Source organism: Antechinus flavipes, chromosome 1 (assembly GCF_016432865.1).
Source record: "Antechinus flavipes isolate AdamAnt ecotype Samford, QLD, Australia chromosome 1, AdamAnt_v2, whole genome shotgun sequence".
NCBI lineage: Eukaryota > Metazoa > Chordata > Mammalia > Dasyuromorphia > Dasyuridae > Antechinus > Antechinus flavipes.
This window is the reverse complement of record NC_067398.1, coordinates 194,475,223-194,491,030: the sequence shown is the minus strand read 5'-3', so window position 1 is coordinate 194,491,030 and position 15,808 is coordinate 194,475,223. Positions and strand designations below refer to the sequence as shown.

At 34.0% G+C, this 15,808-nt stretch overlaps 1 protein-coding gene across 4 annotated transcripts in view; it reads left to right on the top strand.

The window, feature by feature from the left end:
- GRAMD2B (GRAM domain containing 2B) overlaps positions 1–8,468 on the top strand; it is a 64,647-nt gene extending 56,179 nt beyond the window's left edge. For 2 of the 4 annotated variants that reach the window (XM_051994670.1, XM_051994695.1), the window contains exons 9-14: positions 303–414; positions 738–860; positions 1,211–1,301; positions 2,457–2,555; positions 4,294–4,387; positions 7,221–7,443. In XM_051994670.1, coding sequence (XP_051850630.1) covers positions 303–414; positions 738–860; positions 1,211–1,301; positions 2,457–2,555; positions 4,294–4,387; positions 7,221–7,262 — 561 coding nt within the window. In that variant the 3' untranslated portion in view covers positions 7,263–7,443. Of the gene's footprint in view, positions 1–302; positions 415–737; positions 861–1,210; positions 1,302–2,456; positions 2,556–4,293; positions 4,388–7,220 lie in introns of all 4 variants that reach the window. The other 2 variants (XM_051994680.1, XM_051994687.1) reach the window with 2 other exon arrangements.
- The last annotated feature ends 7,340 nt before the right edge of the window (positions 8,469–15,808 follow it).

Genomic DNA, 15,808 nt, shown 5'->3' with positions numbered 1-15,808 from the left:
TAAGTAAATTAATGGTGAGTATAGAAAAACTTTTAAGTTTTAGCTCCTAAATTTCTTCTCCAGCCATCTGTAGCTTCAAGATACTGGTTTTTTGCCTACAGACATAAAGCTAACTGCCCACAGGAATTCAGATACAATAATTCTATACTAAATGATCAGCAGTTAGAGAAATCTCCAACAGTATAGAATAGATCATTTTTCCATTATATGGGTCATTTGGTAAATATGAAAATCAGGAATGTATAAAAGTCAGCCTATTTAGTAAAACAAAAGTAGTCTCTGACCTTATTCTTTCTCTTTAGGATTCCAATGATGAGTTGTCAGATTTAGATGGCATGGTACAGCAAAACAAACAAGGAAGGAAGGAATTTAGCAGCTCTGGATCTCAGACTCCTGAATCTGAAAATTCTCAAGGTCTGGAGAATATTATTGTGTTGGACAAAAATTCAGTTCTCTGCATAAGGTCCAAAAAAAACTTATATTCCTAGTTAAGTGTGGGCATAGAATTGGTGGGGAGAATTCATGTGTGATATTAACTTCACATATTTTTTTCCTTTAAAACTTCATAGAAATGCTATTTGTCCTTAGTTTTCTCAGTATTTCTCAAGTCACCATCAAAACATTTCTAACTCTTTGGAAGTGAAACCAATTGGGGATTTGCTCTCTTTCTAATATGATGACTAATTAAAATGTACACCTGAGGCAAACTTGCACCGAGCCTGATTTTGTTTTGACAGATTTTCATGTGATGGAGTCCCAGACAGTTCTGAAAGTCATTAAGGGAGAAACAAAATCAGTTCATACAGAATCTCATGTGAATTGTGTGCCCAAAGGAAAAGCCAAGAGCCTTCCAGGATACAGTAAGAATAACAGGTGTTTTCTGGACATCCATTTGTAATTGCTGAGGTCCAAATTGTCCAGTATGGATCTATTCTTTGTTTTTTCTTTTCTTTTTCTTCTTGTGAGCTTTTAGGCTACTTGTTTTGATTCCTTGAAAAGGTGAGAAGTCATTGGATTTGGCTTTTTTATGGGGAAAAAATGTTAAAACTGGCAGCTAAAATGGCATCTAGGAGGACTGCTTTTTCTGCCTCCTATCACCAGAAAAATTTTTTCTAAAGTACGAATTATCTGTATGTGTGCATGTATGCTGTTAGGACATTGATTATAAAGTATTGCCTTGAACTAAGTTTTAAAGCCAGTTTGCTTTCAGCAGGTCAGTCAGGAGCCTTTGGATTCTTCCATAAATTAAGATCCCAGAAATGTCTGACACTCCGCCACATTCTCATATTCTATGCAGTTGTGTAAGTACATGAATTGACTATGAGTGACAAGCAAATGGTCTCTTCACACTAACTTTAACTCTCAATTATTTATAATGTCCATTTGACTGTTTTCCACCCCATTCCTTTTAGCTAGTTAGCAGAGCAAATCGGAATTGAATTAACTCATAAGAAACATGAGATGTGCAAAGTTAGAGTCCACTCCAAATTCCATAGGGACTATTTGTGTCTGACCTGTGGCAGAGCATTCTGAGCTCATATTAGCCACAGTCAGATACACTGTAACTGGACTTAAACATAGTGATATCATTTTGGTCCTCTTTGAGAACGAAGGACAATAACCAACTAACCAATCATCAAAAGATATCTTTTTTAGGAAATAGGGGAAAGAGTAGGAAAACTAAAATGAAGGTTTGGTATAGTAGAAAAAAGCATATTCCTAAGAATCAGAAGACATGGATCCATGCAATGCCATTGCTTAACTATGTGCTTGTTAGTGATTCCTCACAATGTTGGGAATGTTTTACAGCTTTTTTAAGCTATAAAATTTAAATCATTAGACTTCCTGTTTATTACTCTGGTAAAAGAAGGAATTACAACTGATAGCTAAAATGAAGTTTTCAAGGATTTTAATCTGTTTTTTCTAACCCCCTCCACCTGTCAGGAGAATGAAAAGATATTTCTTACTGTAAATATACATGTAAATAACCAGAGGCTAGACTGAGGACTTGACAAGTAGACTCTTTTCTCCCTCTTAATTTGAAAATAATTAAAATATAACTGAAAGACTGCTGGACCAGAAATCCCAAGGCCTGAGTTTGATTCCTATAGCACTTTTATTAATGAACTGTGTGACCCAAGATACATCTCTTGACCTCTTTAACATCTAACTAAAACATTCACTAGCTATATGATTGTGAACAAGTCACTTCAACAATTTGAGTCTCAGTTTGCTCATTTGTAAAATGGAAGTGCTTGTCCTTGATGGGGCTATTGAGAGGGAAGAACTTTGTAAAAAATTAAAACCAATTTTTTTTTCTATTATGGGTTCTAAGTTGAGCATCTGAGATTTTCACATTTTCAATCAATTTTTCAAAGTAGTTTCTAGATGGATTATATTATGAACATTGTGCCCTAGTCAAAAACTTAGACTGGTGTTTTCCTTTTCTTTTGCAGTGTCTGTGCACTTATTTTTTCTACCTTCTACATGAGACACAGAATCAATGCTTTGGAGGAGCGACTTAGATCAATAACCTCTATGGTTGATTCTCATGAGTAAGAGAATACCTTATTACAATGATTGTCTCCCATTTGAAGTTGGACAGTGTTTGACTGGGTCTGTTCAGTAAATATTTGTTGAACATATGCTGTATGTGAGGCACAATGCTTGATCCTGAAGACTGGGAAGTAGAAAAGGGTATATAAAAATAAAGTTGTAGTCTTTTTTGTTGTGGTGGTATGCCAAACAGCAAATCCAGCTACATAATTATATCATTTTTCCAAGGATGAATCTCTGTAAAAAACTACTAATATGCCCTAAAACCCAGATATGACCTGATCAATTCATAGATTGTGTTATTTGATTTACTGAAGGGGTAAGAGTAAATAAGCAGAAAATATAAATGCAGCAAATTTCTCCATGAGTAACTTCTTATATTAATTCATATGTCATAAGAAAAACTCTCAGACAATACAAAATCAATGTGGTTAAAGTTCATTCCTCAGAAGGAATGGCTTATTCATGACAATAACTATTTAAGCAACTTAAACCAATAGAAGCTATTTAGTCATATTGCTAAGAGATTTCCATTTTTAGTAATGCATTTTAAAGCCCATTGAATGAGTTGCAACTACTTCTATGAGTTTTCTGTTTCTTTATATAAATTTTCCTATATATATATACACATTTATACAATGTACAATGCCATATGCCAATAACAGTTCCTCTAGGGTCTGGACCAATACAGTGAGTGCTCTACTTATGTGAAAGCATTTGCCATTTCTGTCAAGGTACAAGTTCCCTACACTACACTTCAAATGAGTCTCAAAGAAAATGAGTTATAGTCTGGAGTGAGAAAATAAAAGCTATCTCTCTTTTCAAACTGACATTGTCACCTCTGTCCTTGGTAAATCACCTGGCATGCATTTGGTACATCCATCTATATTCCAAATTCTGAAAAGATCTCTGGAATACTGGAAAAGTTTATACATTGTCTTTTAGTTACAAAAAGTCCAAGTAACACAGATCTTCATGACCTTGTAAATGCCACATAAAAAAGTCTGAAGAAATATTTCAGTGTAATTCTTAGACAATCTCCAAATTAATAATCTTCAGGAAGGACCTAAGGCTGCCAAATACAAAATTATCGAAATTCAACAAATAATATTTTGTAACATTTGTCATCTTATATGTGTGGTTATTAAGGATCCAGAATACATTATCACCTGTCATTAGTTACAAACATATCATTTACTGGACCTTTCTCTTTCCCATAAGATTCAAGGTATATGGTCAAATGCATTGGCTACAAGTTTCAGTATGGTATCTGATTTTCTGAGGTTGGTCTTCCTCCACATTTTTTTTACCCCTACCTTTAATCACAAAGTTCCCTACAAAGATCAAGAATTATACCATGGAAATTGTTAAAAAGAGTTCATCAAAAAGCATATTCCTTTTGAATAAGTCAAAAATCATATTCATTACTAAAAGTGGAAATCTCTTAGGAATATGACAATAGCTTCTATTGGCTTTCAACAGAATATGAGATTTTGATATAAATCTCAGTCATAGAATACATACAACTGGACAACTACAATAATTTGTAGGACTGATGAATTCTTGTAGAATTAGTTCCCTAAAGCACTTAACATGGAGTATATGAGTAGCTGTAGTCTCATTTATTAGTGAGTATAGTGCTTACTGTTCCTTTATGAGCTTTCTCTTGCTCTGTGCAATTTCAGTGTTATTGCTCTCCTTTACATTCCTCATTCTTTTTTATTGTTGTTCTTGCAGACAAAAAACACCACAATCCTTGGGATCACAATTGGAAGTCAATACTGAAGCTCTCTGTGCAGAGTTAACAGCCAATATAGTAAAACTGGAAAAGGTGACTTTTCATTCCTATATGCATGGACCCTAAATGTTAAATACCAAATGTTGAACATTGTCGCGCTATAGGCTTTTCCCTGGAACCTGCCCTACTTCCTGTGTGTGCTTTTCTTAATCCTACGTCCCATGTCGTAGCAACATCATTACTTCCTATACGTAGTACATGAATATCCTCTTAGGGATAGTCTAGTATTTTCAGGTATTTTACAGATATTATGTTTGATATGCCTTATGACTTTCTTCCTAAACAGACATCATACCTGCTACCTTATGTGGTATTTCTCCTTCCTAGGTGATGTACATTTCATTTCCTTTTGAAAGATTAAAAATACTGAGATTCAAGAGAAGATTAAATGATTTTCCTTTGGGTCACATTTAAATCCAAAGTTAGAATTCAGATGTGGTATTCTGGCTGCAGATTCAATTTTCACTATAATCGCAGGCCCTTATTAAAAAAAAAAAAAAAAAAAGTCTGCTTCTTTGAAGATGATTGTCGAGTTATAATCATAAGTCTCTTGGTCTCAAAGACTGATCACTCAGAACATTAAGAAATAAAGGATCAAGAAGAAACTTTCATAACAATAATAACAACAAAAATTACTCTTTTGTAACAAAACTACTTTCTAACAATACTACTATATGTTTGAAACCTTTTAAAGCACTTTTGCATACATTTTCTCATTTGATCTTTAAGATGTCATGTGTAAGCTACAGATTCAATTAGTTTTGAAGTATGAGGCACTATGCACTGGGAATACAAAGAAGAAAATCTCAAGATTAAAACTTAATTGGAGACATTTACATAAATAAGCATAACTCAAAGTAGAATGTGATATGGACAAAGCATGGCATACTAAAAAGAGTAGGGGTTTGGAGTAAAAGGGACCTACATCCAAATCCCAGCTCCACTGATTAATACCTGTGTAATCACTTTAAGATTTCTGGGCTTGTTTCTTCATCTGAGAGTGTTGCCTAGATGACCTCTAAAATCCGTACCAGCTTTAAATCTATGAATGTACATGAAAATTTAAGGCAGGAAAGAATTTTCTTTTATTATTTCAACTAAAAGAAAAATGCCTGCTTTCTCATCCTTTTATCTCCCTACCTCCCAATGAAAAAGAAAAAAAAAATTTAATATGTAAAGCAAAACAAATTCCCACATTATTATGCAAAAAATGCATGACTTAATTTGTATGCTGAGTCCATCACCTCTCTTGGAACAGATAATTTTCAACTGGAAAATCAGAGAAGTCTTCAAAGGAAGTATAAATTAGGTTGAGTCTGACAAGAAGAGAGAAGCATTAAAACAGGAAATGTCTTAAACAATTAAACAATAATAATATGCTTAGTGTTTGGGAAATGAGGATACATGATATCAATTCAGAAATGCCTTTTGTTTTTATTGACATTTTCCCCCCAATCTCAAAACAAGTTTTAGTGATATTCATCTTTATGTTGCATAAAAAAAGAATAGAGTTAACTTTTTTATCTTTCCATTTGTTATCTGTGCTTCTTTCTCCTATCAGTGCATTCTTCTGCCATAGTAAATCGCAGTCTAGATCAGTGGTTCTCAAACTTTTGTTTTCAGTATCTTTATCCTATTAAAAATTATTGAGGATCTCTCCAAAGCATTTTTGTTTATCTGGATTATATTTATAGACACTTACCATATTGGAAATAAAAACTATTTTTGAATTTGTAGACCCTCTTAGAGGGTTTCAGAGATCCCCAGGATTCTTTAGGCCATACTTTGAGAACCACTCTAGATAATCTAAATAGCAATAAATCTTACTTTCTACAGTTGATGTATTTCTGCAAAGTAAATAAGAGATTTTATTTTTTTTTTCAGTAGAGGTGAGAAAAAGTAGGAAAGAAAAAATAAATTCCAGTTAATTTTAAAAATAAAATATAATTTAAAATAAATAAATAAATAAATAATGATATATAATTTTTTAAAATCATCTACAATTCAGACTTGTGCTTTCAAGGATCAATTCTTTTATTTGTATATTTAGGTGATACTTAGAATTAAGCAAGATCTTGATATTACTTTCTCATGCCTGCATGAGATGTTCCTGTGTTTTGCTTTTCTTTTAAATTCCTATTCCATGTTTTTATATTCACATGCCCTTTTGATATAGAAAGATCTAATGGTTTCATCTAAATAGTTGTCAAAAAACCAATCATTTGCTTAAAATATAAAAAACATAAAACACATGCAAAAAAAAAAAAAATCTTGCTTTTGAGGAAACAATTTGGCCTTAATAGTTCTACAGGGGATGCTTTTATAAAGAATACCCCCCCATCTGAAACGTTGTCCTTTCTCATCTCCCCCTCTTTGAATCTCTAGTTTCATTCAAAGCTTACCTTGGACAGTACCTCCTCTACTTAGATTTTTCTTGATTCTCCCCAATTGTTGGTACTCTCATGCTTCCAAGAAATTACTTTATATTCATATATGGGTGTTATATTGTTTCTCCTTTCATTGAGAGCAAGTTTGTTTTATTTTTTGTGTATTCCCAGTGCCTAGCTCAGTGTTTACTATATAGTATGCATTTAACAAATTGAATTGAATGGTGAATAGCATGAAAAAAGGCCAAAAGTACAAGACCCTTGTTTTGAGTCCTAGCTATATCACTTACTATTTCCATGAACAAATCAATTAGCCATACTAAATATCAGATCTTTTTAGTGGAAATAATGGTATTTGTGTGATCTACAATACATAAAGCTATGATAAAGAAAGCTCTTTGTAAACTTTAAAGATATATATGAATTATGATCATTATTATTATGTTTAATAATGGGGACTTCTTTTCTATCATTTTTAGATACAAAACAATTTACAAAGGCTACTGGAGAATGGTGACTGACTTACCTGGTTGCTTGGGGCCAAGTTTTCAAAAGCAAGTTCAATATTTGTGGAGAGCACTCTGCTGGACAGAGACACTGATTAATTGAAATCCAAAGTCACTTTTGCACTTTATGGTTACTGTCTAAGGAAAATAGGAAGTGATTTGATTATTGTGCAATAAATATTAACATTGACTCTAAGGGTGTTTTCACTGCTACTTCATGGAGAGAATGGATCTCATTTCCTTGGATATAGCAAAGGAGACTGTTCCATATAACTGTGCCTTCAGGTTTGGATGACTGAGGTACAACAGTGACTATAACATCAGCAAACATATTCCATTCTGTTGGATGACTGAGGTACAACAATGACTGTAACATCAGCAAACATGTTCCACTCTGTTTTACGTCTTCCTTTCTACACTTTCTTTATCCCTTAAAACTCTTCACCTTCAACTTTAAAATTAGGCAGTAAATTTAGGGTTGTCCAAAAATAAAAGAAGCAACCTCATAAAAAATAAATAAATATATAAGTGATGAATTCCCATATCTAGAAGTATTCAAATACAGACTAGATCCATGAGTTAGATAGGGATTGGAAGAGATTACTTCTAAAGTTTCTTTCATTGCTAATACTCTCTTATCCTTTTTAAAGTGCCTAATAGATGCCCAAATAAATTAACTAAGGTAGTTTTTTAAAGCCTACATGTAAATGACACAGAATGCACAAAATAAACTCTTAACTTTTTTCTCCTGTTTCTCTATCCTCTTTTAAATAAACCGTGAATTTTAATTTCTCAATAGAGGGTCAGTATTAATAATAGACAACATAGATTTAAGTACTCAGTTGACTTTTTCTTTTCTTGTAGGTAATGTCTATTTCTAAGTGATTTTTCCCTAAAGAAAGTATGGGACTGGAGCCCTAAATTAAAACTCACCTTGAGAATCTAATTTTTAAAACAAAAAAGCATAACAATGATTTTTGCACAGAATATAAATATTGAAGGTAATTTTGGGATTCAATACAGAAATCCATTTCAACAGATAATAATGGACTTTTCTTTTTTGTCATGTGAAATTAAGAAATCGCTATATCTTCTATTTACTAAGTTGTCATTATGTACTATAAGATCTGTAAGTACAAAATATTCTATTTGTAAAACACATTTTATAATCATTTCTATGAAATGTATTTTATTATTAAATCAAATAAACTAATAAAATAAGTTGATTGTCTCATTTGTATTTGATAGCCCACTGGCAAAAAATGTGTGTTATCAGCTCTTAATAAATTAATATTATTATTATTAATATTGAATAATAATTCAAAGCTAACACCTTTAAAAGAAGTACTTAAATGCTAATTAAGAAGTGGTGGGAAATGGGAGGGGACAATTACCTGCAACTTTTAGTTATGGCTCTATTTGTTATCATAAAGTGTTAAGTCACAGTTAAGGCTATTTTCCCATGAGAGTGTCTTCATTTAGTTAATTCCTCATACTCAACAATCACTGCCTTAAACTATTCATCTCTGCAGGATTCAGGAAATTTGGTTCCAAACCTGGCTATGATGGAATCCAGGATAAAGACTTGGATCTTGTCAAAGAGTTGTTTTTGAATTAACTTTGGAGAGGGAAGTTTTGAATGATCGATAAGATTGAATGATTGGACACTTATTAAAGTTAAGAAGAGAAAAAATGGAGGCACATTATTGACAGAAGAGAAGAGGGAATAGATCAATAATAAGAGAGCATAGATGTATCAAGGGAGTTATTGTGGATGGTGGAGACGGGCATATTTGCAGACTCTGGAAAAGAGCCAAAAGAGAGAATTTGAAGATAAATAAAAGATAATAAAAGGAACAATTTACTAGAGAAAATGGAATGGAATGTGATCAGTTGTGCAATGATGGTGTTGAGGCAGAAGATACCGCAACAGTATTAGCATCCCCAGATCAGTGTCGTTGATATGGCAAAAGAATTAATAAACTCACTTTGTCTCAAAGTTAAGATGTGAAGATTTATTATGCCAGGGGGCTAAATTCCAAGGGAATTTAGCAAAGAATCGGGAGCAAGAAAATAATTTCATAGGAAAAAGTTATTTTATATCTTAGAAGTAAAATAGAGGTAAAAATGAGGTGAGATTGCACCCATTTTTGAATTCTATCACTTAGAGGTAAAACTGCAGAGTGGAATTGAGGAGTATTGAATTCTAGGGCTCAGAGATAGAGCCACATCCATATTGAATTAGAGGTGAAGCTGTACCCCACTATTGAATTCAGAAACCTTGCTATTATTGACCTACAGATTGTTATCTGACAGCTATCATTGTTTATAGCACTCCCAGGTTGCTTTAGGATTATTGCTACATCTTCTCTAGGAGCTACATCACGTCAATAGGTTTGCTTTATCAAAAGGAGTGAAGGAGGAATAAGAGACATAAGGTATCTGGAGACATGTGAGATTAGAAGAGAAAAAGAGGAACCTCTCAGCAAATATCTTTAATTTTTTCAGTAAATTATAAAGGAAGTTTCTTAGCTGAGAGGTTATGGGGAAATAGAGCCATGGGAGGTTTAGAGAAAGATGAAAAGGTTTGAAAAAGCAGCTATGGTAAATGGGATAGTGATTTAATTAGAAAAGTGAAAAAGGATGGACTTCCAATAGTTTAGGCTAAATCAAGATTATGTAACCCAAATTTGTAGTAGGCCTAATCAGCATGATTTCCTTATTTTCTCCGGTTTCTTACAGATCCTATAGATTCCTACAGATATGTAGGAATAAAGGCATTGGATAGTGTGGGTAAGCAAAGCCTGAGGCTAAAAGTGCATGATCTTTGATATGATAAGAGATCAAAATTTTCCAGAGAAGAGGATAATGAGTTCAAAATGAGTTAGATGGAAGAGGGAGAAGAATGTTACTAATTCAGGGGTTATAGCCAAAGAAAGAGCTAAGTGGTTGAAGGTCACAATGTGGCCAGAGAACGGAGTTTGGATTTGTAAGAGATTGAAAGACAACAGACTTTTCAGAATTTCATAGTTCATAAACATGGAAGTGTTGCCCTGGATAGAAACTCTTCCATGATTCCCTCAATGCATAAAGCCATCTGGGTGGGGTCTAGACAAAACTATCGGGCACGGTTCCAAGTGCCAGATCCAAAGTCTATCATGGGCTCAAATCCCAGGCACCCTAGCTTCTCGGTGCTTGCTACACAAGAAACATATACATGCACAGGCATCTCTCTGTACCATAGATAATCCCCACAGGAGTAGGACACTTTCTTCTAGCACTTGCTAGAAATTCCTTTCCATAAACCATTACTACTGCCAAGTTATTGCCAAAAGCAATTGCAAATTCAATCGTTAGGGAAAGAAAAGGGAATAGTAAACTTAGAGAAGTAACAAATATCAACTACTTCTGTATTTTAGGCACATGTATCTCACTCTAAGAAGTTGTAATATATTATTCTTTCACAAAAGGCAGCTTTCCATGACAAATGGAAACTTGTTTTTAAGAATTGCACATATTGGTGTGGGACCAAGATGGTGGAGAGAAGACATGACTTTTTGTGATCTTCTCTGACCTTCTTTCAAACTAACAATAGATTCAATCTCTAAAATAGTTTTCGAGTGAAAGAACCCACAAATAGTTGGAGTACAACTCATTTCCAAAAGATACTTTGGAAGAAATTCAGAACAGGTCTGTTTCAAACTGGCAGAGGGAGCAGTCTGCCAAGCCCAGACCACAGTACAGGGAGCCCAAGGCAAGAAGCTGGAGCAGGGAACCAGAGTGTTGCAGCTTCAGAGCACCAGGGAATCTTCTGTGAGGCTCTTAGGCTACTATGTCCTGGCTGCAAGGAGGTAGCAATACCCCCAAAAAAATAATACAAAAGGTAAATTGTAAGCTGCTGAGCCCTGGAAGAACTCAGCACCTGGTGGTGATTACTCAGCACCTGAAGCCAATCAGAAACATCAGCCTCAGGGCAAATTAAAGCAGCTATCAGTCCTTTGCCTTAAGAGCAGATCTCAACTCAAAAAAGAAAAAATGAACAAAAAAGCAAAAAGAACTCTGACCATAGACAACTCTTATGGAGAAGAGAACAGACCTCAAACCCTGAGGTTTGAGGCTAATCAACTCCAGATGAAGCCCCAAACGAAAATATGAGCTAGTTCCAATTTCACATGGATTTCTTAGAACATTTCAAAAAGAAACTTAAATGAGAATTAGAAGAAAAATAAGGAAATGAGATCTTTACAAGAGGGTATGGAAAAGGAAAAACAGAAATTATCTGAAGAAAACTCTGTTGGAATCCTTACTAACTGCTAACTAATTAGAGTTGATCTAATCTTACAAGAAGATGTTTTGGGCAGAACCTGAAACAAGGTACTAAGTAGAACTAATTAATACAAGGCTTGTGGTCACACCTTTACTCATTGGAGTTCAATGAGTTCACACCTCCCTTGAAGCTTTGGGTCAGAGAGCACTATGGGAGAAAACCCATAATCCCTCTCTCTGGAAGGAGCATAAATAGGCCAATGGGCCAGTCGAAGAAGTTCTTCAGAGGAAGACGCTACAAGTCGAGATTTCACCGGAATGACATGAAGACTGGAGCTGGCTGGAGGCTGAAGAAAGCAGAGGCAGAGGCTGAAGGACCAGACCTTTGGATTTAAAGACATTTGGAGAGAGCTCTTGGAACCAAGCAGAGAGATAGGCCTCTAAGCTAACCGGGCTATATTGGAAATAATAAAAGATCTGAACTTTTATCACCTGGCTGCGTTTTGAGAAGAAAAAGCTCACCACAAAACTCCTTAAAAAATAGATTTGATGAAATGAGAAAAGCATATAACTAATTTTACAAAATAGATATGAAAAAGATACCAATTTGTTGAAAAACAGAAATTTGACTTAAAGAAAGACCATCAGACTCAAAGAAACTTTTCTCATCAGAAAATGGGAGGGGAAAGGAGAAAAGAAAGGAAAAGGCTAATAAAAGGAAAACAGAAGTAGTAGGGGAAAGGTGTAAGAAAGGGGAGGAGCTCTAAAGGGGAGGACTGTTTGAGGGAGGTAGTGATCAGAAGCAAAATACTGGAGAGAAGGGAAGAGAGAAGGGAAAGAGAAAAACATAATTTAGGGTAAATAAGATGTCAGGAAATACAGAATTAGTAGTTTTAACCATAAGTGTGAATGGGGTAAACTCCCCCATAAAATGGAAGTGGGGAGCAGACTAGATGAAAAGCCAGAGTCCTATAATATGTTGTTGACAAGGAACAAACTTAAAGCATAGTAATATATACAGAATAAAGGTAAAGGGCTGGAGCAGAATCTATTATGCTTCAGGTGAAGTAAAAAAAAGTGGGGGTAGCAATCCTGATCTCAGATCAAGTAAAAGCAAAGATAGATTTAATTAAAAGAGATAAAGAAGGAAATTATATTTTACTAAAGTATATCAAAAATAATGAATCAATATCAATACTAAACATATATGCACCAAGTGGTATAGCATCCAGATTCCTAGAGAAGTTATAACAGATACAAGAAGAAATAGACAGCAAAACTATATTAGTGGGAGATCCCAACCCTACTCTCTCAGAACTAGATAAATTGAACCACAAAATAAATAAGAAAGAAGTTAAAGAAGTAAGCAGAATGTAAGAAAACTTAGATAAGATAAATCTTTGGAGAAAATTGAATAGAGAGAGAAAGGATGTCAATTTTTTTCTTGGTGGTTCATGGAACTGATACAAAAATTGATCATGTATTAGGGCATAAAAATCTCAAAATCAAATGCAGAAATGCAGAAAGGCAGAAATGGTTAATCAATTTTTTTTCAGATCCTGACGCCATAAAAATCACAAGCAATAAAAAACCAGGGGGAAATAGAGCAAAAATTAATTGGAGAGTATATAATCTAATCCTTAAGAATGAATGAGTGAAACAACAAATCTAAGAGAATTACAATAATGAGACAATATGCCGAAATTTGTGGGATGCAGCCAAAGTGGTTATTAGGGCAAATTTTATATCTCTAGCTGCTTACTTACATAAAATAAAGAGAAGATTGGGCTTACAACTAAAAAAATTAGGAAGAGAGATTAAATACCAAATTTGAAATTCTGAAAATAAAGAGATTAATAAAATTGAAAGTAAGAAACTGGTGAATTAATAAATAAAACTGAATTGGTTTCACAAAAAGAAACAAAACAGATAAAGCTTTAATTAATTTGATTAGAAAAAGGTAAGAAGAAAATCAAATCATTAGTCTCAAAAATGAAAAGGGAGAACTTTCCACCAATTAAGAGGAAATTTGAGCAATAATTAGGAGTTACATTGCTCAACTATATGTCAATAAATTTGATAATCTAAGTGAAATGGAGGAATATCTACAAAATATAGATTTCCCAGGTTAACAAAAGAGGAAATAAATTACTTAAATAGTCCCATTTTAGAAAAAGAAATAGAACAACTTATTAATAAACCCCTTAAGAAAAAATCTCCAGGGCCAGTTGCCTTTACATGTGAATTCTACCAAACACTTAAAGAATAATTAATTCCAGTACTATAGAAACTATTTGAAAAAGTAGGGAAAGAAGGACTTTTACAAAATTCTTTTTATCACAAATATGGTGCTGATCTTAAATCAGGTAGTGTGAAAACAGAGAAAGAAAATTATAGACCAATTTCTCTAATGAATATTGATGCAAAACTATTGAATAAAATATTAACAAAAAGATTATAGAAAGTAATCCCCAGGATAATACACTATAACCAAGTAAGATTTATCAGGAATGCAGAGCTGGTTCAATATTAGGAAAAGTATTAGCATAATTGACTATATCAATAATCAAATTGACAAAAATCATATGATTATCTCAATAGATGCAGGAAAAGCATTTGATAAAATCCAACACCCATTCCTATTAAAAGCACTAGAGAGTATAGGAATAAATGGAGTTTTCCTTAAAATGATTAGTAGCATCTATTTAAAACCATCAGCAAGCATCATATGTAATGGAGACAAACTAGAAGCATTCTCAGTAAGATCATGAGTGAAACAAAGTTGCTCACTCTCACCATTATGATTTAATATTGTATTAGAAATTTTGGCTTTGGCATTAAGAGAAGAAAAAGAAATTGAAGGAATTAGAGTAGGTAATGAGTAAACCAAATTATCACTCATTGCAGATGATATGATGGTATTCTTAGAGAATCCTAGAGAATCAACTAAAAAGCAATTAGAAACAATTTACAATGTTAGCAGAGTTGAAGGACATCAAATAAATCCACATAAATCATTAGCATTTTTATATATTACCAAGAAAGCCCACCAGCAAGAGATACAAAGAGAAATTCCATTCAAAATAACTGTCAATAGTATAAAATATTTGGGAATCTATCTGTCAAGGGAAAGTCTGGAACTATATGAACACAACTACAAAACAAAACAAAGTAAAAGTCTGAAAACTCTGAATAGGTGCACTGAAATCGGACAACCAAGCACTTAAGGAAAATTATTTATTGGACAATAACTTTATTAGCATGTGCTTGGGAAAATGGCCCTTCTCACTATTCCATGCTGGCACGATCTTTTGGTATATACAGGTAATCGTAGGAGGGATTAGGGGATGGAGTGAGACAAGTCAGAGTCATTTTGGAAGAGGACGAGGTAAAGGGAGGTTGGTGGAGAGCTGGTGGCAGTTTTGTTTATCCCCTTCACTTGTCATCCTAAAGATCAAGGACTTTTGCTTATCCTAACTCTGGCTGATTCTGAGGTTTCCAGGGAGCTAACCCAGACTTCACACATTTTCTGTTATGGGCCAGAACTCTGAACTTGAAACAAAGGATTCTTACAAGGTACTAAGTCAGTGAAATTGATAGAGACAATAATTATCTAATTTAGCATGGTTCAGTATGATTGATTTAATCCTACAAGGAGATGTTATGGGCCAGAACTTGAAACAAGGTACTAAGTGAAATTGAGGAGACAGTGGTTGAATCTAGTTTAGCATTGATTTAATCCAACAACAAATAATGGTTTCCTAGTGATATAATGATTGGTTTGTACTGAATGTGGAGCTTATAAGCTAGAAACCTCAGCCAGAGAGGTTCAGAGACAAGCAGACAGAAGACTGGAGCACATACCCTTGGACTCAGAAAGATTCATGCCATCTCACACCACCTTAGTGGCAGGCTCGCCTCCTTTACTTCTCCACTGAAACCAAGACTCCATAAGGCCCCCAGAAAACTAGCTGAATCCCAAGTGAAGGAGATAGAACTTTGAAAGAGATAATAAAGGATTTGGACTTCAACACCTGACTGCACTTGTGGTGATTACTGAACTGCAACAAAGGCTGCTCCCAGAGACCCCAAGAAAACCTCAACAGAGAACATTACATTTTAGAGAGAACATTACAACTTTCCACATAAATAAGGTCAGATCTAATCAGTTGGCAAAATATCAAGTACTCATGGGTAGGCCAAGCGAATAAAATAAAAATGACAATACTACCTAAACTAATCTACTTATTTAGTGCCATACCAATAAAACTTCCAAGAAATTATTTTACACATTT